The 21,600-nt window shown below is 32.9% G+C and overlaps 1 protein-coding gene and 1 non-coding gene across 2 annotated transcripts; one reads left to right on the forward strand and one right to left on the reverse strand.

Moving 5' to 3' along the window:
• Positions 1-281: 281 nt before the first annotated feature.
• LOC139844249 (uncharacterized) lies at positions 282-3,415 on the reverse strand. The gene is made up of 6 exons (XM_071834470.1): positions 3,315-3,415; positions 3,138-3,193; positions 2,910-3,033; positions 2,700-2,806; positions 661-730; positions 282-562 (listed from the first exon to the last, which is right to left on the reverse strand). The coding sequence occupies exons 1-6, from the start codon at positions 3,394-3,396 to the stop codon at positions 483-485; spliced, it is 519 nt and encodes a 172-aa protein (XP_071690571.1). The 5' UTR covers positions 3,397-3,415; the 3' UTR covers positions 282-482.
• A 106-nt stretch (positions 3,416-3,521) lies between these two features.
• Positions 3,522-3,594, forward strand: TRNAK-UUU (transfer RNA lysine (anticodon UUU)). Its single transcript has one exon. It is a non-coding gene; the product is annotated as a tRNA-Lys (tRNA).
• The last annotated feature ends 18,006 nt before the right edge of the window (positions 3,595-21,600 follow it).

Genomic DNA, 21,600 nt, shown 5'->3' on the forward strand with positions numbered 1-21,600 from the left:
AAAGATATCAACGTGATGACCAAGTAATCGCCGTACCGGGAACAAAGGCATTCGATACAACACCGCACGCCGCATACCGCATACAAAGTACACGCATACGCATGCTAGCGAGCGCCCGCATACGTATAGAATGCGCATGCGGGTTGCGGTATCATTATTAAGCTGACTGTTATGCAACATCTATTTCTAGCAAATTTATAAAGGATTCATGATGTGGATGATATGCTAAGAAAATTATAGCAACAGGGCTCTCTTAATATATGACAGGAAGTTTAGGCAGTTCAATAATCAAAGTTGGGTCATACTTACTAAGCAACTAAGCAATATACCAATGAAGAGTGATAATCATTTTTAATATTTCTAAGAAAAGATAATCATGGAGATTACAATGCATCAGATATAAATAACACAACTAAAGCAAAAAAGAAGAAAATGTATAGAGAGGGGGAGAGGTAATGAGTAATGCTGATTATTTGAAAGCATTAAGAAGCTCTTTTTGGGGGAGACATATTCCCGATCAGAGAAATTGTTGCAGTGACCGAATATATTTGTACAAACAGCCCTGTCAATGTAAAAGTCAATGTTATGGAGACCAATAGCTGAATAGCAGTAAGCTGTAAAATCAATAATTATAAAGATCGCACAAAAGTTTGAACTCACCAATAGAAACACAAGCAATCTTCAATAGAAGAACTTTCTCCGTCTCCCAAATACTTAGATCATTAAAAACCTAAAATGGAAAACGTTAAACGAACGAGGTTTTCCCTATTCAGGTTAAGAGGGCAAGTACTTCACTCATAAGTACGTGGTCTAATCATGTTATCCGTTTACCCCTTCTCCGGACACCCCCAAGATGTTCTGCTAGTGAGGTGGTTTGAACCTGAGACCTCTTGCGAAAATATCATGAAGCCAACCACTAGGCCATCTTGTGACGGTTATCATTATAAACGTAATGAAGATACAATATACAGTGTTTGATAATTGGCAATTTAACTTATCATCACTACTTATCGGCGAGTTTCAAGTTTATATGTATAATGATGGTTGGGTTTTATGAATCTAGGATGTATTTTTCAGAGTTAAGCCAAGTAACACACAGATACAAATTAAATTAACTTTTACTTATCCCCTCCTTTTTAATCAATGCCAAAATTCTGTATGACGGGTCGAGTATTATAATAGCTTATGCCTAATTAGTAGTTCTTCTATTTTCTACCGATTATAGATTACGTACACATTTTGAAATATGAAATAGTCGTTAATTTGTTTGACAAACAACAAGTTTACAATCCAAGAGTATTTCATTCTGAAAGCTAAGGGGACTTCTTAAAGTCTTAAAGAAGGTACTAAATGACCGTTGTCCTTCATCAAATTTGAAATCTCGTAGACATTAAAGCTAAGTAGCAAATGGATATCGTTGTTTTATTTCTTTTTTCTCTCTTTGTCAACTGCATCATACTGAAGTTTACAATCTACCACTATTGTTTCCTATAAACTGGTTTATTTTACAGGGAGAAAATTGGGCGGTTGGTCCCTGTGGTTTACATGAAATGAGGTGTTTGGTCCCTGAACTTCATTTTCGGGGTTGTTGGTCCTTGTGATTTTCAAAACACGTGTGGTTGGTCCCTGTCAAGGACCAACAACCCCGAAAATGGAAGTTCAAAACATGTGTAGTTGGTCCCTGACAGGGACCAACCACACGTGTTTTGAAAATCACAGGGACCAACAACCCCGAAAATGAAGTTTAGGGACCAAACACCCCATTTCATGTAAACCACAGGGACCAACAGCCCAATTTTCTCTTTTACAGGAGGCATAAGTGTTCTGTACACGAGGAAACAGAATCATTTCATGAGCTTCAAAATAATAATAATTTTGACCCATTTACATATGATTATTTCAGGTCTATTTGGTGTTATTTTCATCTCTAATCAGTAAAGTGGGTGATTTTAGAAACAAAAAATCTAGCTAAAAAGAAAATGAATCAAGTGAGTTGAAACACGGAAGAAGTTCAAAATGTAATTTTAGTGAATACAACCTTCTAGAACCGTAGAACCTTCTAGATAAAGATTGTGACAATATAATTTCTATATTCATATTTTCACACACTAAATGTTCATATAAATTTAGACAAAAGTGTTTCGGGTCAACCCTTGACAATGAAGACCCAATATACAAACAGTTGAATAATGAATTGACCAACATGAAGATAGAAACGAGAGATGGAAATTAACGTGTTAACACATCGAGACTTTGGCCCAGAAATGAAGACAACACTTGTATAAGTAAAGGCCTAACCGTTAGGGACTACACGACAGTAGACACCCTACTGTCTGATGGCCATTGAAGGAAATAATCGGCTTAGTTAAGCTTATTCAGACATGGTAGTGGCTAAAAGAAATTATATCTGAATGTGGGTAGACACATAAAGAGAGTATTAAATGCACCAAAAAGCCGTTTGTATATACTCTGTAAATGTTGAAAGTATCGATCTTAATGACTAACAAAGAACAAAAAAAGTCATGATTCATAAAAATAGAGAAGAGCAAGAAGGCAAGCAAAAATGATAACCAGTGATAACTATGAGATGACTAAAGTAATGTCTATATTTATATGTCAGCATATAGTTCAATTAAATATCATAATAGTTTTATAACAGGGATAAAATATATAAACTTGAAGAGTATAAAGTTGCTTACCTTAACTTGACTATCGCTTAAAAATATGGCTACAATTGATCCAAGTACTCCTATAGTTGATGCTGCAATATAAAACTTTAAAAGGTTCACTCTGCTACGCTTTCGACCTTTAACAAAAATAATAACAATCACAATAAGTTCATGACTTCATACAAATAACATAAGGAATAAGGAATTTTATCTAAGAATGCTAAAATTACAGTAATTTACCTAATTCTCCAATCATGATTGAGATGAAAGTTAAAGAAGTAGATGCAGCAGCTAATGTTTCAAGACGCTTATTTGTTAACAATGTAAATAGCATATTAAGTACTCCTACTAATAGTACTACTGCCTGCAGTCATATAACATTAAAATAACCTCATCATATTGGTGAAATTAACGATCCAAATATCTAACAGTTAATTTATATATTTATATGTATATATGTATATGTACCTGAATGATGAGAATTTTGGAGAGAGTTGATTTCCCTTTGGCAACCTTTGTATATCCTAAATTTACAAATTTAATGAGCTGAAATATATATACTTATATACTGTATATAATATGTATAAGCATTTACAAACTACAAAAAAAAATTTAAAAAAATAATAATAATGCAGAGAAGCATACGGTTATCCACAACCATTCTGTATGAGAAATCGGAGCCATCGGTTCCTGACGGCCGGCGTTTGCCGGAATTTCTCTGCTGCATCTCTTTTTTCCCCCTCGATCTCTCCGGTGTTCTTTTTTGAGGGTTAACCTAGATTTAACACAAGTGATCTGTCTCGTCCAGAATAGAGTATTATAAATCATATTAAGCTATATTAACAATATGTGGCCGTTCTAGCTCAGTTGGTAGAGCGCGTGGCTTTTAACCACGTGGTCGTGGGTTCGAGTCCCACGGATGGCGAATTTTTGAAGTATTAAAGAAATACTACAAAAGGGATTTTTAGTTTTTCTAAGATAAAATGGATCTTCTGAAAGTTGAAAGTTTGAAAACAAAATGGATCTTCTGAAAATTTGAATATAGTATTTCATAGTAAGCTCTTCATCCATATTACTATGTTTTATGTCAATGTTTGTATCGCATTTAATCCATATTACTATGTTTTATGTCAATGTTTGTATCGCATTTAATCCATATTATTATGTTTTTATGGAGTTTTTTAAGGGATGGTGGTGATTTTAGAAAGTATTTAAAGGAATGCCGTATTTTCAATAATATTTATGATATTCAATTTTTTTCCTTTTTCCCAATAACAAACATATATTTATATTATTTTATTGATAACCAATAATAATATTACTCCAAAAGATGAAATACAACATGAACGCTACTTATTTATATTTTTTTATTTTTTTGCTACACATCAAACGAACTATACAAATGATGATTGATGAATGCTACTGCCAATTTTATTTTAATTCAATTTAACAACAAGGTTGCAAGACAAATGTGGTAATCACACGTTTTTTGATGTTTAAGCTGTGACGTCTTTTTTCAATAATATGTGTAACAATCAAAACAATACTCTGTATTATAGATACTTGAACGCACATTTTTTTAACGATATATGATGAGATAGATTCAATAAAATAAAAGTGGCAATACAAACAAAAAGACACTAAACCATTCAGGCTTGCTTGAGTGGCTACTGTGATGATCCGGGAATTTCCGATCAAATTTAAACTTAATCTTTATATGATTTCGATACGATAAGCAAAGTCTATAAAACCGAGTTTCAAAATGTTGGAACTATTTTTTTATAAATGCATTTGACCTTGACTATTCCCAATGATTCACGAACAATTGTGTATAAATGATTATGTATATATATATATATATATTTTTTTTTGAAAGGCAAGTAGGATATATAAATAAAGGAAAATTACACGATACGGACTAGCAAGAAGCTAGCAAAACAAGCACGAGACAACACCCGACGACAACTCTACTAAAAAGTCACATCAATTACAGACTCGAAACGATTACCGACTCGAAACACGACAAGACATGAGACTATGTATCCGACTCCGAGGACGCACAAGAAGAGCAGCATGAGCAGCAATCAGTTTCATCCTCGTCCTCAAACGAATGCTTCATCACATTATCAATGAAAAGCCTATCATGCCAGCGAAAGGATTCCCGACGGCGACAACGTTTCAAATTAGCTCTTCTCCACACATGCTTAATGAAATGACTTTTAATTAGGGGTTGAAATTTTTTTCCCCTAACACGAAAACGAGCAACAGCTGTAGATGATGGGTAAGTGATAACCTCACTCGAGTCAGCATAATCCCTGTCATCTAAACAAGAATCAGCCGATATAACATTTTCATCCACATTTGAAGTAGGATCCAGCCTGTTTGGAGATACACAACCCACCTTAGGATCATTTAAGGGAATTGGCCCATTAAGCTCAGGCCCAAAATTATTTTGAATTTGCTTTTGGGTAAAAATACTGTCACGCGTGCCATTGGAATCACCAATTACATTGGAACTATCCTTATCCTCCCTCGATCCACTTGTAAATCCTACGCCCGAGATATTTTCTGGCACGTAATCCGAAGTTGCAGAATCCAGAGGATCGTCGGACGGAAAAGAGACGGAAGCCGGAATTTCTTCGACTGGAACAGGGATAAACTCTCCTTCTTCAATAACATCATCGACATCAGACCCGTCAACGACTTCATCTTGTTCGGTGGCCTTTTCCTCACAAAGATTAAAATTCTTACCCACTCTCGGCCCTTCTTTATCCGTCGAGATGGGATCCTTGTTAAGTACCGATTGGGACACACCTTTAACCTCAACATCAACGTTGGAGACGTCATGAGGTTTTATCGATGCATCACCACAGTCGTCCTTTACCGGAAAATCGTCAACCTCGATCAAAGTCCACGAAACACGATCTTTGTTAAAGCTAAAAACAAGGTTGTGGTTGTACACCGACTTAGGAAGGTTAAAATCGAAACATTTATCACCAATCTTAATCTCAATTCGACTGTTGAAAGGTAGTTTAAAAAATTTGGAGTCGAGATTCGCAGACGGGGCAGCAGCATTTTTGTCTTCCCATTTGAACGGTTTGGCCTGACCTTGGTTCCAAGGAGCCGGAGGAAAGTCCTCGAACCCATTAATATTCGGAATGGCCTCATGGTGCCTGCGAGAAGGGAGATCTTCAACTTTCGAACCCCGACTTGTACAAGGAGGAATCTTAACCCCTGCAGATTTTTTCTCCAAAGCCTTATAGGCTCGAATCCATCTTCCATTTATATGAATGGAGTTTAAGACTTTGGAGAAAGACTCGATATCGTCAATGCCTTCAAATCGAACATAACCAAAGCGTTGACCACTCGATAGTTTTTTCCGTGCAAAATACACATCTTTAAGAGTACCGTAGTTCTCGAAGATTCTCCGACAATCATCCCGGGACCAAGACTCTGGGAAATTGAAAATCAAAAACGAAGTTACACGATTATCACACGACGATGAAGACGAAAAGCCATTGGGCGTTGCACGATTGTCACACGACGAAGAAGACGAAAAACCAGTGGGTTTCGACATATGGGTCAAACCAACATCCTCTAGAGGTCTGGCCGGAGAAGATGTGGCTGACCGGAAGTTAAGGCTGGTGGACAACAGTGTAAGGTGATCGGAGTTTTAAGGGTGTTGGGAGAGAAAGCTGTTTCTATCTATATAGATAATTTTCTCTGTTGTTAAATGAAAGTAGAAATTAAGAATGGAGATGAACGGAAAGAGTTGGTTGTGGCGGTAGGATGATGGTGTAAGGTGGTTAACGGCAGTGAGAAAAAAGGAAATATGAAAAATTCAAATTAAAGTTGGGAGAAAGGTTTACATCGGGATGTGAGTTGAGAGAAAAGTCACTCTCAATATGTACCGAGTTGTATATATATATATATATATAAATGAAAGTATATATATATATAATAATTTGAATTAATAAAATACACTTTAATCAATTGGAATTAAGAATGTAAAATAATAAATAAAATAATTAAGTTATTATTAAAGTGAATATATATAAATATATATAATTTATAATTATTGTAATATATAGATATAAATAAATTTTATATAATTGTAATATTAATATATTAAATGTAATTACAAGTTAAAAATATAATTGTTATGTTATTATTATTATTCTTAGTATTTTAATATTAATATGTTTATTAGAATTATTGATTTTATCATTTTTATTAATTTATTTGTTATTAAGTTCCATTATTATTATTAACATAAATATTAAATATTAAGGATGTATAATCAATATTACATTTTCTTTATATATTTAGATTTAAATATAGATACAATCGATATATAACTATATATACAAGAACAGATATAATCAGATATATACGATGTACACAGATACATACAGATTACATATGTATATACAAGTATATAAACATATAAATACACTATATACGTATATATGTACAAGATAGAACGATTTCAGTTTTCAATTGTTTTCAACCTATAGTTAATTTTGTTTTCCTGTCTGAATCGAGTACAAGTTTATTCCAAACAATCACAATACTCCAAATTCTGTTAAAGTAGACTTTATTTTTCCCCTTACTTTAATTCTGACAGAATGATCGGTTGTCGAGCAAATCAAGCTATAATACAAACGTAATAGAGTTAACCAGTGGTAATTACATCTATTAAACCCAATATAAACTCTACTAATGCAATTCAGGAGAAGAAAAGAAAAGAACAAAATCAAATAAATAAATAAAGAAACCATTGTCTTCTGTGCGTGAATTCGTTTTAGCCAAAATCATATTGTAAGTACTCCTGTCTCCTCTTTAATTCGATGAAACCAAATCAACCACAAACTCACTTACTTTTCTAGTTGGCGATTAACTCATCACCACTTTCGGCTAGAGTTATAGCCAAGAACCATCAACACAAACACCATCATGTAATCACCAACAAATCATCACAGATTGCAGCTTTGCTTCACGGCTACTGTTGCACTTTTACTTTGGTTTTATTTTCGTCGACACAACAACAATCACACCATCGTTGTTATGCTACTGTTGAATTCTGTTTTAATAACAACCGAGACTAGCCACCCTCAACACCCATCACAACCATTCACCACCTTCAACCTCTCTCATGTTTCATTTTTTTTCTTTTTTTTTCGATAACTACCAAGGCAATCACTATAATCACCACCACCGGCTACCAAAGATAACCACCACTATCTCCACCTTCCAATCGCCACCTTCTCTCTCTATATAAACCATCACAACCGATAAACTGCCACTGCTACTACACTTATACTATTATTTTCGAGTTTGTAAGAGAAGAATCCCCATCATAGCTTTTAGATTTAAAACTGAAGGAAGTAATTGATATGCTATTGAGATATATTAGTGGGGTGTTAATATAATAGTGGGGACAAGACTTTTGCAAAACCACTACTTCTTGTTCTTTTGAAGACAGCACACACACGCGTACAGCATAGAAATAGAGGTATAATGGATCCTAAGTGATTTAGATGGATGGATTATTATATTCGTAAATATCTCCTTTCTGTTTAAAACTCTTTCTAGCGACTAGAATGGATTATAGGATTGTTATTGGGTTGTTAATTTGGGCCGTAATCTAAAAGTTTCTGTTGGGCTGCTGCTAGAAAAGTTTGTCTCCAGTGTTCTTGTCGAACCACCAGCTTAAACCAAACACCATTCTTGAAAAGTGATGACAATTCGAAACAGAGAAGTTAATGCTTTCGGTATCATGTTATTGTTAATGATAATGATAATGATAATGATTATTATGAAAATAGGTTAGTTAGGATTATGATTTTGTTATAATAGTGGTACGATGATGAATAAGTTGATGATGATAGAAAAGTGGCTATGAGATGATAATAACGATTATGATGATAATCGTGATAGTTAATGTGATGATGATTATGAAGATGATGTTACTGTGGTATTGATGAAACGATGATGATGATGATATGATGATGACGATCAGATAAATTATAAGATTATAATTCGGTACATAAAACAGAAAAACAGATTAGATGAATGGTTAAGAGGGGTGTCGCGTTAGCATGAGGTCACGGGTTCAATCATTGCTGTGACATTTTTTTTTAGAAAAAGAGAACCAGAAATATGATGGGCCGAATCCTTTCCCTTCTGTTGGGCCGGTTAATGGAGTTGGGCCGAAGATAGTAAATACTATGATTGGGTTTCCTATTATAATAGAATGATAGAAATGTATTAGTGGTTTGGGGTGATAGTGGGTGTACGAGAGGTCTCAAGTTCGAGCTCTGTCTGAGGCATTCTTTTTAGGAAAAAAAAAACTTTTGAAGGTAGTTTCAAGTATTATTATTTTTGTTATTATTATTATTATTATTAGTTGTTGTTGGTTTTAAATTAATTATTATTATCACTAATATTAGTAATATGATTATTAGTATAATTAATAGTATTATCAATATTATTATTACTATTATTAGTATTACTAAAAGTATCAATACTGTTAAATTTATCATTTTTATTAGAATGAGTATTATTATGGAAATGAACATTTTATCAAAATTATCATTTTTGTTATTAAATTTATCATTAGTATTATCATTAGAATTATCATTTAAAAGTAACATTTTAATATTATCATTATTATCATTAGTTGTATCATTGTTAATATTATTATCATTATCGTTATTATTATTATATTATTATTATTATTATTATTATTATTATTATTATTATTATTATTATTATTAATAATATAAGTATTAGTATTACTACTATTATCACTATTTTTATTAAAACTACCTTTATAACAAAAATTAACATTTTTACTAAAGTTATTTAAATCTCAGTTAGGTTAGTATTATTATTATGAAAATTATTTATATAAATACTTACATATAACAAACTATCGATTTTAACATAATACTAAACATATATTATATATAGATATATTAATATGACTGAATGAATAGATATTAAGTATTTTAAATATATATTTACAGCATAGATATATATAACATATGACTTAAGATATAATACATATAAATAAAGTATATGTAATAAATAAAATTTAGTATAAAAATTTATATAACTACAAACACATAAAAAAAATTATATAATTAATAATGAAATTTGGAGAATTCTATTATATGTTTTAATAGAAATACAATTAATATAGGTTCGTGAATCCGAAGCCAACCCTGTACTTGTTCAATGTCGTCTATGTATTTTTACTACAAAATACAGTATGGTGAGTTCATTTGATTCCCTTTTACTCTTTACATTTTTGGGACTGAGAATACATGCGGTGTTTTAACAACTGCTTTATTAAATGCTTTTGAAATATATTTTGAACTGCGAATACATGAAATACTTTTATAAATGTTTGACGAGATAGACACAAGCAAAACATTCCTCGAATGAATTATTATGCAGACAGAAGTTCTGCGGATTATTATTGAATTATGTGGATATGATAATTGCCACCATTGAATTATGTGGACATGATAATTGCCACCATTGAATTATGTGGACATGATAATTGCCACCATTGAATTATGTGGACATGATAATTGCCACCAATTGATATGAATGTTATGTATCGAGAGAATGATTTTATACACAGGTTATGTGTATATTATTTTGTGCACAAGATATGTGTACGGTTACTAAGATTATGAAAAATGGTTTTGTACACAAGAAAGGTGTACTGTATTTAAAAGATATCGCATGTGCATTACAGGTGGGTATAGGATTCGGGCCCATTTGTACCATGCAGCATTTAAATTTTGTGGTCTATCAAAATGATGAATTTTATTGTTTTAAGATAAACCTATGAACTCACCAACCTTTTGGTTGACATTTGAAAGCATGTTTATTCTCAGGTATGAAAGAAATCTTCCGCTGTGCATTTGCTTATTTTAAGGACATTACTTGGAGTCGATCATCGCTCTGGAATCAAATGTTGATGACTTCGTCCAGATGGATTAGGACGGGGCATTTCAGTTGGTATCAGAGCGGTGGTCTTAGCGAACTAGATCTTGCATTAGTGTGTCTAACTGATAGTTGTTTAGATGCATTAGTGAGTCTGGACTTCGACCGTGTCTGCATGACAAAAGTTTTGCTTATCATTTAGTGTCGAAAAATTATTTGCTTATCATCCATAAAGTCTAGACATGTCTTACTGCCTCTATTGCATAGACAGTGTATAGATAAATTCATATCTTAGCGTATCTGTTAATGTTACCTTTGCCTGACAGCTTCCGTAGATTCCTCCGTAACTTATGGGATTTTAGTATTATATATGCATATGTAAATTATGTATTACAGGGTACTAATCTACATCCCATTCTATTCTTTATCAAAAATCCTTCATCTGATCGTACGAGATGAGTCCCTCAACCAGTTCGAATCCCTCAGATTCCGATAGCTATTTCGATAGTTATTTTGACAGCTATTCCGACATGGATATCCACCTAAGCTCCGGAAGCAGTGTCACCAGAATGAATCATCCAATCGGCCATACCCAATTCATCTGATGAGTTCGTAGCCTACTTAATCATTGGAGGCAAGAAGAAGGTGATCCCTTCCACCAACCGAATTCACCTCTGGATGAAGAACCTGAAGCACTTACCGGCGAACCTGTCCGAAACACCATTTTCTCTCATTTCCAGAGTATCTCGTCATAATTATATTCTATCCACAATTCAAAACCTTATTCATTCGCTCGTTTATACCGACAATCATTCCGGAGTAATAAAGTCAATGAGTTTCACGCCCGAGTTGTAGCCTTGGAAAATATGGTGCAAAATGTACCAGCTTCAACAACATCAAAGGCATCAACTGTACCACCAACAACAACACAAACCACAACAACACACGCCTCAACATCTCATTCTGTACCCCGAGCATAATCATCGTTCTACGTATCGTTCTACCTCAATTATCTTCGTTCTTCATGGCGATTATGTAATCTCTAATGTTTTAGAGATTATGTATTCTAGTTCGGACGTTAAACCAAATGAAGTTAATATCATATTAACTCATTAAATCCATAATTACATCTGAAGAAAATATATATATGTAAGTATATTTTCATAAAGATTGTAATTAAAAATTCTTTTGTACAAAGTTTTAATGGTGAAAATATTTTAACGGGTAGGTAATACCCGAGGAATAATTAGATTTCGCATTAATAAGTTACATTGTACATTCTTCGAATCTGATTCAACAATCATTTACTGTCCTACTTACATCCACAGATATATGAATCCGTTCACCACAGAATAACCATTTCCATTCAAATTTCATATTTGGATTTTGACCTATCAGAATCCAACAAGCGGCATAATGAAGAAAACATTTGACGGCATAAAATTTGGTAGAAACAAACAAATTAACTATGAGAAATTTTGTTAGGAATCCACGCTAACAAAATCCTAGCTAACTGTTCCTAGCTAACTGTGGACTAATCAACTGAGGACTACCAACAGTGGACAATTATAATGAATTAAAATATTGATTATAACATATGAAACTAAATAATTCTTCAAGTTTGCCACTTGATCTCATCTTAAACCTCAATTGTATCTTGCTGATTACAATTTGTGTCCAAACCTTTCACGTTTCTTGAAAACACCTCAATCAAGAGGATGAATCAACCGCACTTCATTTACGGGAGAAAAGATTGATGCATATAGTTATGCACCTGAAAACACTCGGAACCTGAGTAAACGCTTAAAACGTATCTGTGCTAGCTCTTTTGGCATTGATATTACCGAAAATAACTTTGCTATCCATTTTCAAAGTAGCAAATTTTGTCACAGCTCCAGCAAGTCAACATCGACTTTTCGTTTGAAACAACCTTATTATAACCTTGATATATATGTGTGCTCTTTTATTGTTACCGGGGAACCTTTTATATTCCGCCATATTACCATCAGCGTTTAATCATCTAAAAACACCATTCTCCTGAAACCACCTCGGATTGATAACCGACGATTCTAATATGGCTGCACTAAATGCAAAGGAAACAGTAAAATTATAGATGGCCTAAATGGCCAAGAGTTTGATGATAAAGAATGGAGTGTTGGGAACGCTCGATAGAAGATTTGGTATTGAAAAACGGATTGAGCTAACCGTGAAGGAGACCAAGGACAAATAAAGGACCAAACCCTATATTCAAAGAATCCAAGTAATTCTGGATCCGATGAAATCTTTAGAGAATATCTAGCTCCGTACTCATGTTAAAATCTTGCGGAAAATCTTTCTTCATCAAACATCGAACTTAGAAATTCCAAAATATCATCATAAATATCTTCGATATTTCTGAGGATATTTTCATAAATATTCTCGTCCGAAATTATTTATCTCTTCGTGCTATCTATATTACATCATAAAGGAAACTACTTTAGTTTCTAAATTTTCTTTAAAATTTGAGTTTGAATTATGAATGATTTTGAAGTAGTGTTGAGAACTGATGCATGAGTTAGTATAATATAATGACACTTGATCAACGTGATTATATTACAGTAATTCATGCTGAGTTTCTAATGGAATGTGATGATTCACAGTACCATCATCATGTGTCATGTTACATGACTCTTACATTCTATCTCTAAACATATAAAGAAAATATTTTCTTGATAATTCGGTCTTTTCCGGGATATTCTGGTAATTTGACAAATCAAAATTGCGCCATTACGATTTCCTTCTTATAACATTAACAATGTTCATTCTGAAATTCATATCTGCGAATTCTGGACCATTACAAGCAGTGCTTAATTGCAAGAAGAAGAAATGAAAGAATGAAAACTCCAAAATAGAAATTGGAGTATAAATCACGGCAAATAAGAGAGAGCATTAATTGTGGATGACAATTATTATAAGAAACAGAAGCATGGACTTCGAAAAATAAGGAAAGGTATAAATCTCGACAACAACACATAATCTACAAACCGTGTATATCAATACGTATTACAACGTAAAGACACGGGAAAAATTAATAACACTATAACCCCAAGATAATAGTAGAAGTAAATAAAATTCTCCGGTGGTAGATGAAAAAGAAGAATGACAGATATGAAAGTTAGAAGTATATTAAGGATCAGAATGGGATGGAGCATATTGACAAATGTTTTAAAAGTATAAAAGGAGAAAGAATGGAATGTGAGAGTTGTGGAAAATAAGGAAACGAAAGGGGTGGATTTATAGTGAGATATCCGACAGAGCAATCGAAACAGATTATTGCATTTAATCAAAGAAGATTCTGATTTCCTTAATCGCCGAAGAACTAAATCTTATTACGAAGATTTTCTTTAAATTCCATAAATTCTGGAAGTCAATCATAACTACGTCATTGGTTAAAGCGAATATAGATTTACTCATTTCACACTCTTGCGATAGCTTCACTTATGTTCCTTGCGTAATCAAATTGTTTCATCTATATTACTAAATGATGATAAAACCATATTCACCAACTCATATTCGTCATGAAAACATTTTTATAGTTAGCCATGACGACCTCGATCAAATTTCGGGACGAAATTTCTTTTAACGGGTAGGTACTGTGATGACCCGGGAATTTCCGATCAAATTTAAACTTAATCTTTATATGATTTCGATACGATAAGCAAAGTCTATAAAACCGAGTTTCAAAATGTTGGAACTATTTTTTTATAAATGCATTTGACCTTGACTATTCCCAATGATTCACGAACAATTGTGTATAAATGATTATGTATATATATATATATATAAATGAAAGTATATATATATAATAATTTGAATTAATAAAATACACTTTAATCAATTGGAATTAAGAATGTAAAATAATAAATAAAATAATTAAGTTATTATTAAAGTGAATATATATAAATATATATAATTTATAATTATTGTAATATATAGATATAAATAAATTTTATATAATTGTAATATTAATATATTAAATGTAATTACAAGTTAAAAATATAATTGTTATGTTATTATTATTATTCTTAGTATTTTAATATTAATATGTTTATTAGAATTATTGATTTTATCATTTTTATTAATTTATTTGTTATTAAGTTCCATTATTATTATTAACATAAATATTAAATATTAAGGATGTATAATCAATATTACATTTTCTTTATATATTTAGATTTAAATATAGATACAATCGATATATAACTATATATACAAGAACAGATATAATCAGATATATACGATGTACACAGATACATACAGATTACATATGTATATACAAGTATATAAACATATAAATACACTATATACGTATATATGTACAAGATAGAACGATTTCAGTTTTCAATTGTTTTCAACCTATAGTTAATTTTGTTTTCCTGTCTGAATCGAGTACAAGTTTATTCCAAACAATCACAATACTCCAAATTCTGTTAAAGTAGACTTTATTTTTCCCCTTACTTTAATTCTAACAGAATGATCGGTTGTCGAGCAAATCAAGCTATAATACAAACGTAATAGAGTTAACCAGTGGTAATTACATCTATTAAACCCAATATAAACTCTACTAATGCAATTCAGGAGAAGAAAAGAAAAGAACAAAATCAAATAAATAAATAAAGAAACCATTGTCTTCTGTGCGTGAATTCGTTTTAGCCAAAATCATATTGTAAGTACTCCTGTCTCCTCTTTAATTCGATGAAACCAAATCAGCCACAAACTCACTTACTTTTCTAGTTGGCGATTAACTCATCACCACTTTCGGCAAGAGTTATAGCCAAGAACCATCAACACAAACACCATCATGTAATCACCAACAAATCATCACAGATTGCAGCTTTGCTTCACGGCTACTGTTGCACTTTTACTTTGGTTTTATTTTTGTCGACACAACAACAATCACACCATCGTTGTTATGCTATTGTTGAATTCTGTTTTAATAACAACCGAGACTAGCCACCCTCAACACCCATCACAACCATTCACCACCTTCAACCTCTCTCATGTTTCATTTTTTTTTCTTTTTTTTCGATAACTACCAAGACAATCACTATAATCACCACCACCGGCTACCAAAGATAACCACCACTATCTCCACCTTCCAATCGCCACCTTCTCTCTCTATATAAACCATCACAACCGATAAACTGCCACTGCTACTACACTTATACTATTATTTTCGAGTTTGTAAGAGAAGAATCCCCATCATAGCTTTTAGATTTAAAACTGAAGGAAGTAATTGATATGCTATTGAGATATATTAGTGGGGTGTTAATATAATAGTAGGGACAAGACTTTTGCAAAACCACTACTTCTTGTTCTTTTGAAGACAGCACACACACGCGTACAGCATAGAAATAGAGGTATAATGGATCCTAAGTGATTTAGATGGATGGATTATTATATCCGTAAATATCTCCTTTCTGTTTAAAACTCTGATGTGCAGCGGGGTGTATATAAAATAGCTTATATTTTACTAGGAAAAACTATTAAATACGATACAATTTTACACAAGATATTTATATATTTATAGAATGGATATACTTAAACCTTGCTACAACACTTATAGGCAGTGTACCTAATCGTACAGTAGTGTAGTTTTTAGTAAGTCCGGTTCGTTCCACAGGGAAATCTTTAAACAAAGCTCAACGCTATATTAGTTTACTTTTATAAAAATACAAACATATATATAAGTAATATTATTATTATAAAGGGGGGTTTTTACCGTTTAATGACCGGTTTGTCGATTTTAAGACTTTAGTCGCAGTTAAAACCTAATGTAAAATATAAAATAAATACAAGACTTAAATTAAAGCGTAAAGTAAATAACGATAATGAAATTGCGAATAATAAAAGTGCGATAAAATAAAATTGCGATAATTAAAAAGTACGATAATTAAAAGTGCGATTAAATAACAATAAATAAAAGTGCGATAATTAGAAGTGCAATTAAATATAAAATAAAGGAAATTAAATATGAAATAAAAGAATTATGCTTATTTAAACTTCCGTAATCATGATGTTTGACGTGTTGATTTTAGTTTTATGCCCATGGGTTAATTGTCCTTTGTCCTGGATTATTTAATATGTCCGTCTGGTTTTTGTCCATAACAGTCCATCAGTCATAAATATAAATTGCAAGTGTCCTTGTCAAATTATTATTATACCCGAAGATAAATATTCCAACTAATTGGGGATTCGAATTGTAACAAGGTTTTAATACTTTGTTTAATGAATACACCAGGTTATCGACTGCGTGTAAACCAAGGTTTTACTACTTTGTTAACAATTACACCAATTACCCTTGAATGTAATTTCACCCCTGTTTTAATTATTCTAGTGGCTATTAATCCATTCCCGTGTCCGGTTAAATGAACGATTATTCGTACATATAAATACCCCGCCCATCGTGTCCGATCGAGTGTATATGGTAATTTATAGGGACGCCCAATTGTAAATCTTTATATTAACATTAACAAACTTTCATTTAGTTAAACAAATATAAAGCCCATTAATAGCCCATAGTCTAATTTCCACAAGTGTCGTTCTTTTGTCCAAACCCCAATTATGGTACAAAGCCCAATTACCCAATTTTAGTAATTAGCCCAACATCATGATTACTTCGTTTTAAATAAGCATAATAATAACTTAGCTACGAGACATTAATATAAAAAGGTTGAACATAACTTACAATGATTAAAAATAGCGTAGCGTTACACGGACAGAATTTCGACTTACACCCTTACAACATTCGCTAACATACCCTTATTATTAGAATTATAATTAAAATTAAAATTAAAATATAAATTATATATATATATATCGTATATATTGAGAGAAGAGAGAAAATAGAATATATTTTTGATCAGAATTCGGTTGGCTTTATAGGGATTTGTGATTTTTGGGGCTCCGCGACTCGCGGCCCTTTTGGCCTTCACACTCCGCGAGTCGCGGAGATAGAAATTACAGCTCACATCTTGGAGTTTTCTCTGCCGACGGTTTTTATTATATATATAATATATATATATATAATTAATATAATTAATTATATATTATATTATATTTATATACATAGTTAACTTGTAATTTTTAGTCCGCTGCGTCGAGCGTTGAGAGTTGACTCTGGTCCCGGTTCCGGATTTTCGAACGTCCTTGCGTACAATTTTATATTTTGTACTTTGCGTTTTGAATCTTGTACTCTTGTAATTTCGAGACGTTTCTTATCAATAATTGGAACCTTTTTGATTGTCTTTTGTACTTTTGAGCTTTTTGGTCGTTTGCGTCTTCAATTCGTCGAATCTGTCTTTTGTCTTCACCCTTTTATTATTTAAACGAATATCACTTGTAAATAGAACAATTGCAACTAAAAGCTTGTCTTTCTTGAGGAATAATGCTATGAAATATATGTTCGTTTTTAGCATTATCAAATATTCCCACACTTGAGCGTTGCTTGTCCTCAAGCAATATCGTCTTGAAATACTAGAATCACTTCTTTATTCTTCACACTTTGTACATCAGTGATTTCTATACGGCGGTATAAACAATGGTAGTAACGATATGGTTTACAGTCCCACATGACTATAAAAATTTAGATCCATTAAGGAAATTGGATCTTTATGAAAACATTTGATCTTTTGAAATCTAGTTTTTACCCTAGATAAGTTTTCCGGAATAACCCTTTACCGGTGTTTGCAAAATATTTTTGTGGGTTTGGTGGGTTTCAGATTTGAAAATTTTAGCTCAAAACTTGCGGTTTTGTGTCACCCACTTGCTAACCTTGTATTTGGAAAGCAACACGTCCAGTTTACTTGTCCCGTATATTACCTTTCGGCAAACTACCGTCCGGTTATAAAGGAAAGCGTTGAACAAGCAACTGTTAAGGCAATGTCCCGTGACATGCTTTTGATTATGGTCTATAACGTGTCGGACGCAATTACTATCCTTGGTAGGAGCAATAGTAAAGCTCACCCTTATAATTTTTCGGTATGGCACAAGGTCCTGTCTTTGACCATTATGCAACCACCGTTCTTACGGTTGACACCCGATTTAGTTCAGGTGACCTAATGAATTCCAGGTGAATTCCTAGGATTTTACGTTCAATGGTAATGAACGCATTGAAAATAGGGTTTTCAGAAAACAAATCGGTTTATAATTTTGATCAAAATATTTTCTCGTTTAAGTTCGAGTTTAGATATCATCGAATTCCATGAGTTTGTAATTCTCAATCTTTAAGGTCAATCTCTAGGATTGAGTAATATCAGTCTTAAAAGCTGATTTTTAATCTTTAAGGAGATTATCCTTTCTGGGGATCTGATTCATTAGTCTTATCCAGCTAATTTGCATGGTGCCCCCCCATTGTACGAGATAAATCCTTCTCATGGTTAGGATAAATCTGACCACATGGCGACCCTGTTTAATGCTGAGGTCCGTGGATTTCCTGCTGATTTTAGTGATGACTTTTCTAGATTTTTCGTCAACCTACAGCTGGTCTGGATGACAACTTCATGACCTAAATCAAGAAGCGCGTGTCTTTTTCGGAAGACTTTACTTCCTTTTAGTGATGGAATTGATTCATCGTGTAGATCCATCTTTTCTTTTCTTTCATCGGGTAAAACAGTTTAGTTTAGTCCAAAGCAAAAGTATTTTCAGTTATTTGTTACAGATATATGTGACATATGTTTAAAATAACTTGGTAAATTTTCCCACACTTGGCTTTTATTTTCCTTTTTATCGTCCTCTATTCCATTTTAAATGAATTTTAACATTTTAGTTTGTTTCTCAATTTATGTCCTTTCCGAGGTAACAATAATTTCGGTGTTAAAACCTAGTTTTATCGTTCATAAATATGTATAAACATGATTTTGAATTCATTTAATTGAAAATTTTGAAAAATTTTACTAGAATTGGGTAGTCAGTATATAAGACTAGGGCTGTTCTTTTTTTATCAGAGAGCACTAGATTCTAATACAACTACTGCTTTACTAGTATTTTTAATGGTAACCAAGTGTATAAAGTAAAAAATTTTTAAAATCCGAAAGAATTTAACCCCTTCCCACACTTAAGATCTTGCAATGCCCTCATTTGCAAGAAATCAGTAACAATTTAAATTATTGAAGGTGATTAGTGTGAAAATGATTAAATTTTTACCAAAGTTTCCAATTATATTGGCATTTGTTTGCTGAATGATAAATGGTGCACATCATTTGTTCATTCCGTCTTGTTGTTATTTCACATATATTTTGCATCTTGTCGTCAAAATTAGTTGCTTTTGCTGAACTTAATGCCAGTCTTTGAAAATGCGTTGTTTTACCCTGTTGTGTACATAAGATAAACTGCAAACATATATACATATTTTTGAAGTTTGGTATATTACCCCACGTTCAAAAATTATTAAAATCTAAGAATAAAAGTTAGATAATTATAAAAATGATTACAATATTAACAAAAATATTAAATGTATCAATAATTACAAATTACAAAATAAAAAAAAATAATAAGTAAACTAAGGATGATATTGGTACCAATAGGGGTTCCAGGCATAACCATAAGTGCTATAGAATGCTTCGGCAGGGTCATACGTAGGATATGGTGGCTGCATCTCTATAGACCAAGGAGGGAAGATGAGTTTCGGTGTAGGAATATAGTTTCTACCTATATGTTGGCAATGAGCTATGATCTGGTTCTGATGAACTTGCCAATCTTCAAATGCTCTCTGTCTAGCATTTTCGTATTCTTGAGAAGCTATAAACCTATGCATTTCTTGCATCTCATTCCCCCCTCCTACATTACCTTGTTGCTGGTTTCTCTCCACCTGTGGATGTCTACCATGGTATCGTACTGCGGCGTTATTTCGCCTCTTCAAAACTTTTGCACCATGGTATACATTTAAACCTATAGTATCGCGGGGTTCCGGCTCTTCTAGTAATAATCCCCCCCGACTTATATCCACACCGAGATATTCACCAATCAAAGTAATAAAAATACCACCTCCTATTATGCTATGTGGTCGCATCCCCCGAACCATAGCTGATAAATAATAACCCACACAATATGGTATACTTACAGCGCTCTGTGGGTCTCGAATACACATATGGTAAAACAAATCCTGTTCATTTACTTTTTCCTTGTTTTTACCCCTTTGTGTAATCGAATTAGCTAAAAACCTATGTATCACTCTTAATTCGGCTCTATCTATATCCAAATAAGAGTAATTTCCCCCTTTGAAACGGTGATGGCTTGTCATTTGACTCCACACACAGTGTGTATCAAAATTCTCATCTATCTTTCTACCGTTTAGTATCAATCCTCTACAATCGGCAGACGCTAACTCCTCAGGCGTATATATACGTAAAGCCTGAGCCATGTCCAGTAAAGACATGTGGCGCATCGAACCGCCTAACAAAAATCTAATAAAAGAACGATCGGTTAAACTAGCTACCCGATCATTCAACTCTATACTACATAACAATTCTTCACACCATACTTTATATACAGGTCTACGTATGGTGAATAAACATATCCAGTCATTAAAAGAAGAATTACCATACCTCTGTACAAGTAATTCCCTAATTGGCCCGGCCAATTCTACAGCTTCTAAGGGTCCCCATTCTATGACCCTCGGTACCTCAACAACCTTGGAGTGAAGAGTATGCAAACCCCGTTGATATTTTGGATAATCTATCCAAAGTCTGTCAAATCTCAGGTTCGGGTGCAACTCTTCCAAGTGCATATCGGAAAAAGTCATGACTGGATGAGGTACATCCTGCTTGTAGTAGTTATCTACCTCCTGTTGTTCCAAATTTTCGGCAGGAGCATTGCGGGCTTGGGATGAAGATTCACCCCTTTCATTCTGCAAAACACATCAAACACAAATTTTGTGCATCCAAATATGCATTAGTGTCAGCAAAATCATCAATCAAAATAATTACAATGA

Source organism: Rutidosis leptorrhynchoides, chromosome 4 (genome assembly GCF_046630445.1).
Source record: "Rutidosis leptorrhynchoides isolate AG116_Rl617_1_P2 chromosome 4, CSIRO_AGI_Rlap_v1, whole genome shotgun sequence".
In the NCBI taxonomy this organism is placed as follows: domain Eukaryota; kingdom Viridiplantae; phylum Streptophyta; class Magnoliopsida; order Asterales; family Asteraceae; genus Rutidosis; species Rutidosis leptorrhynchoides.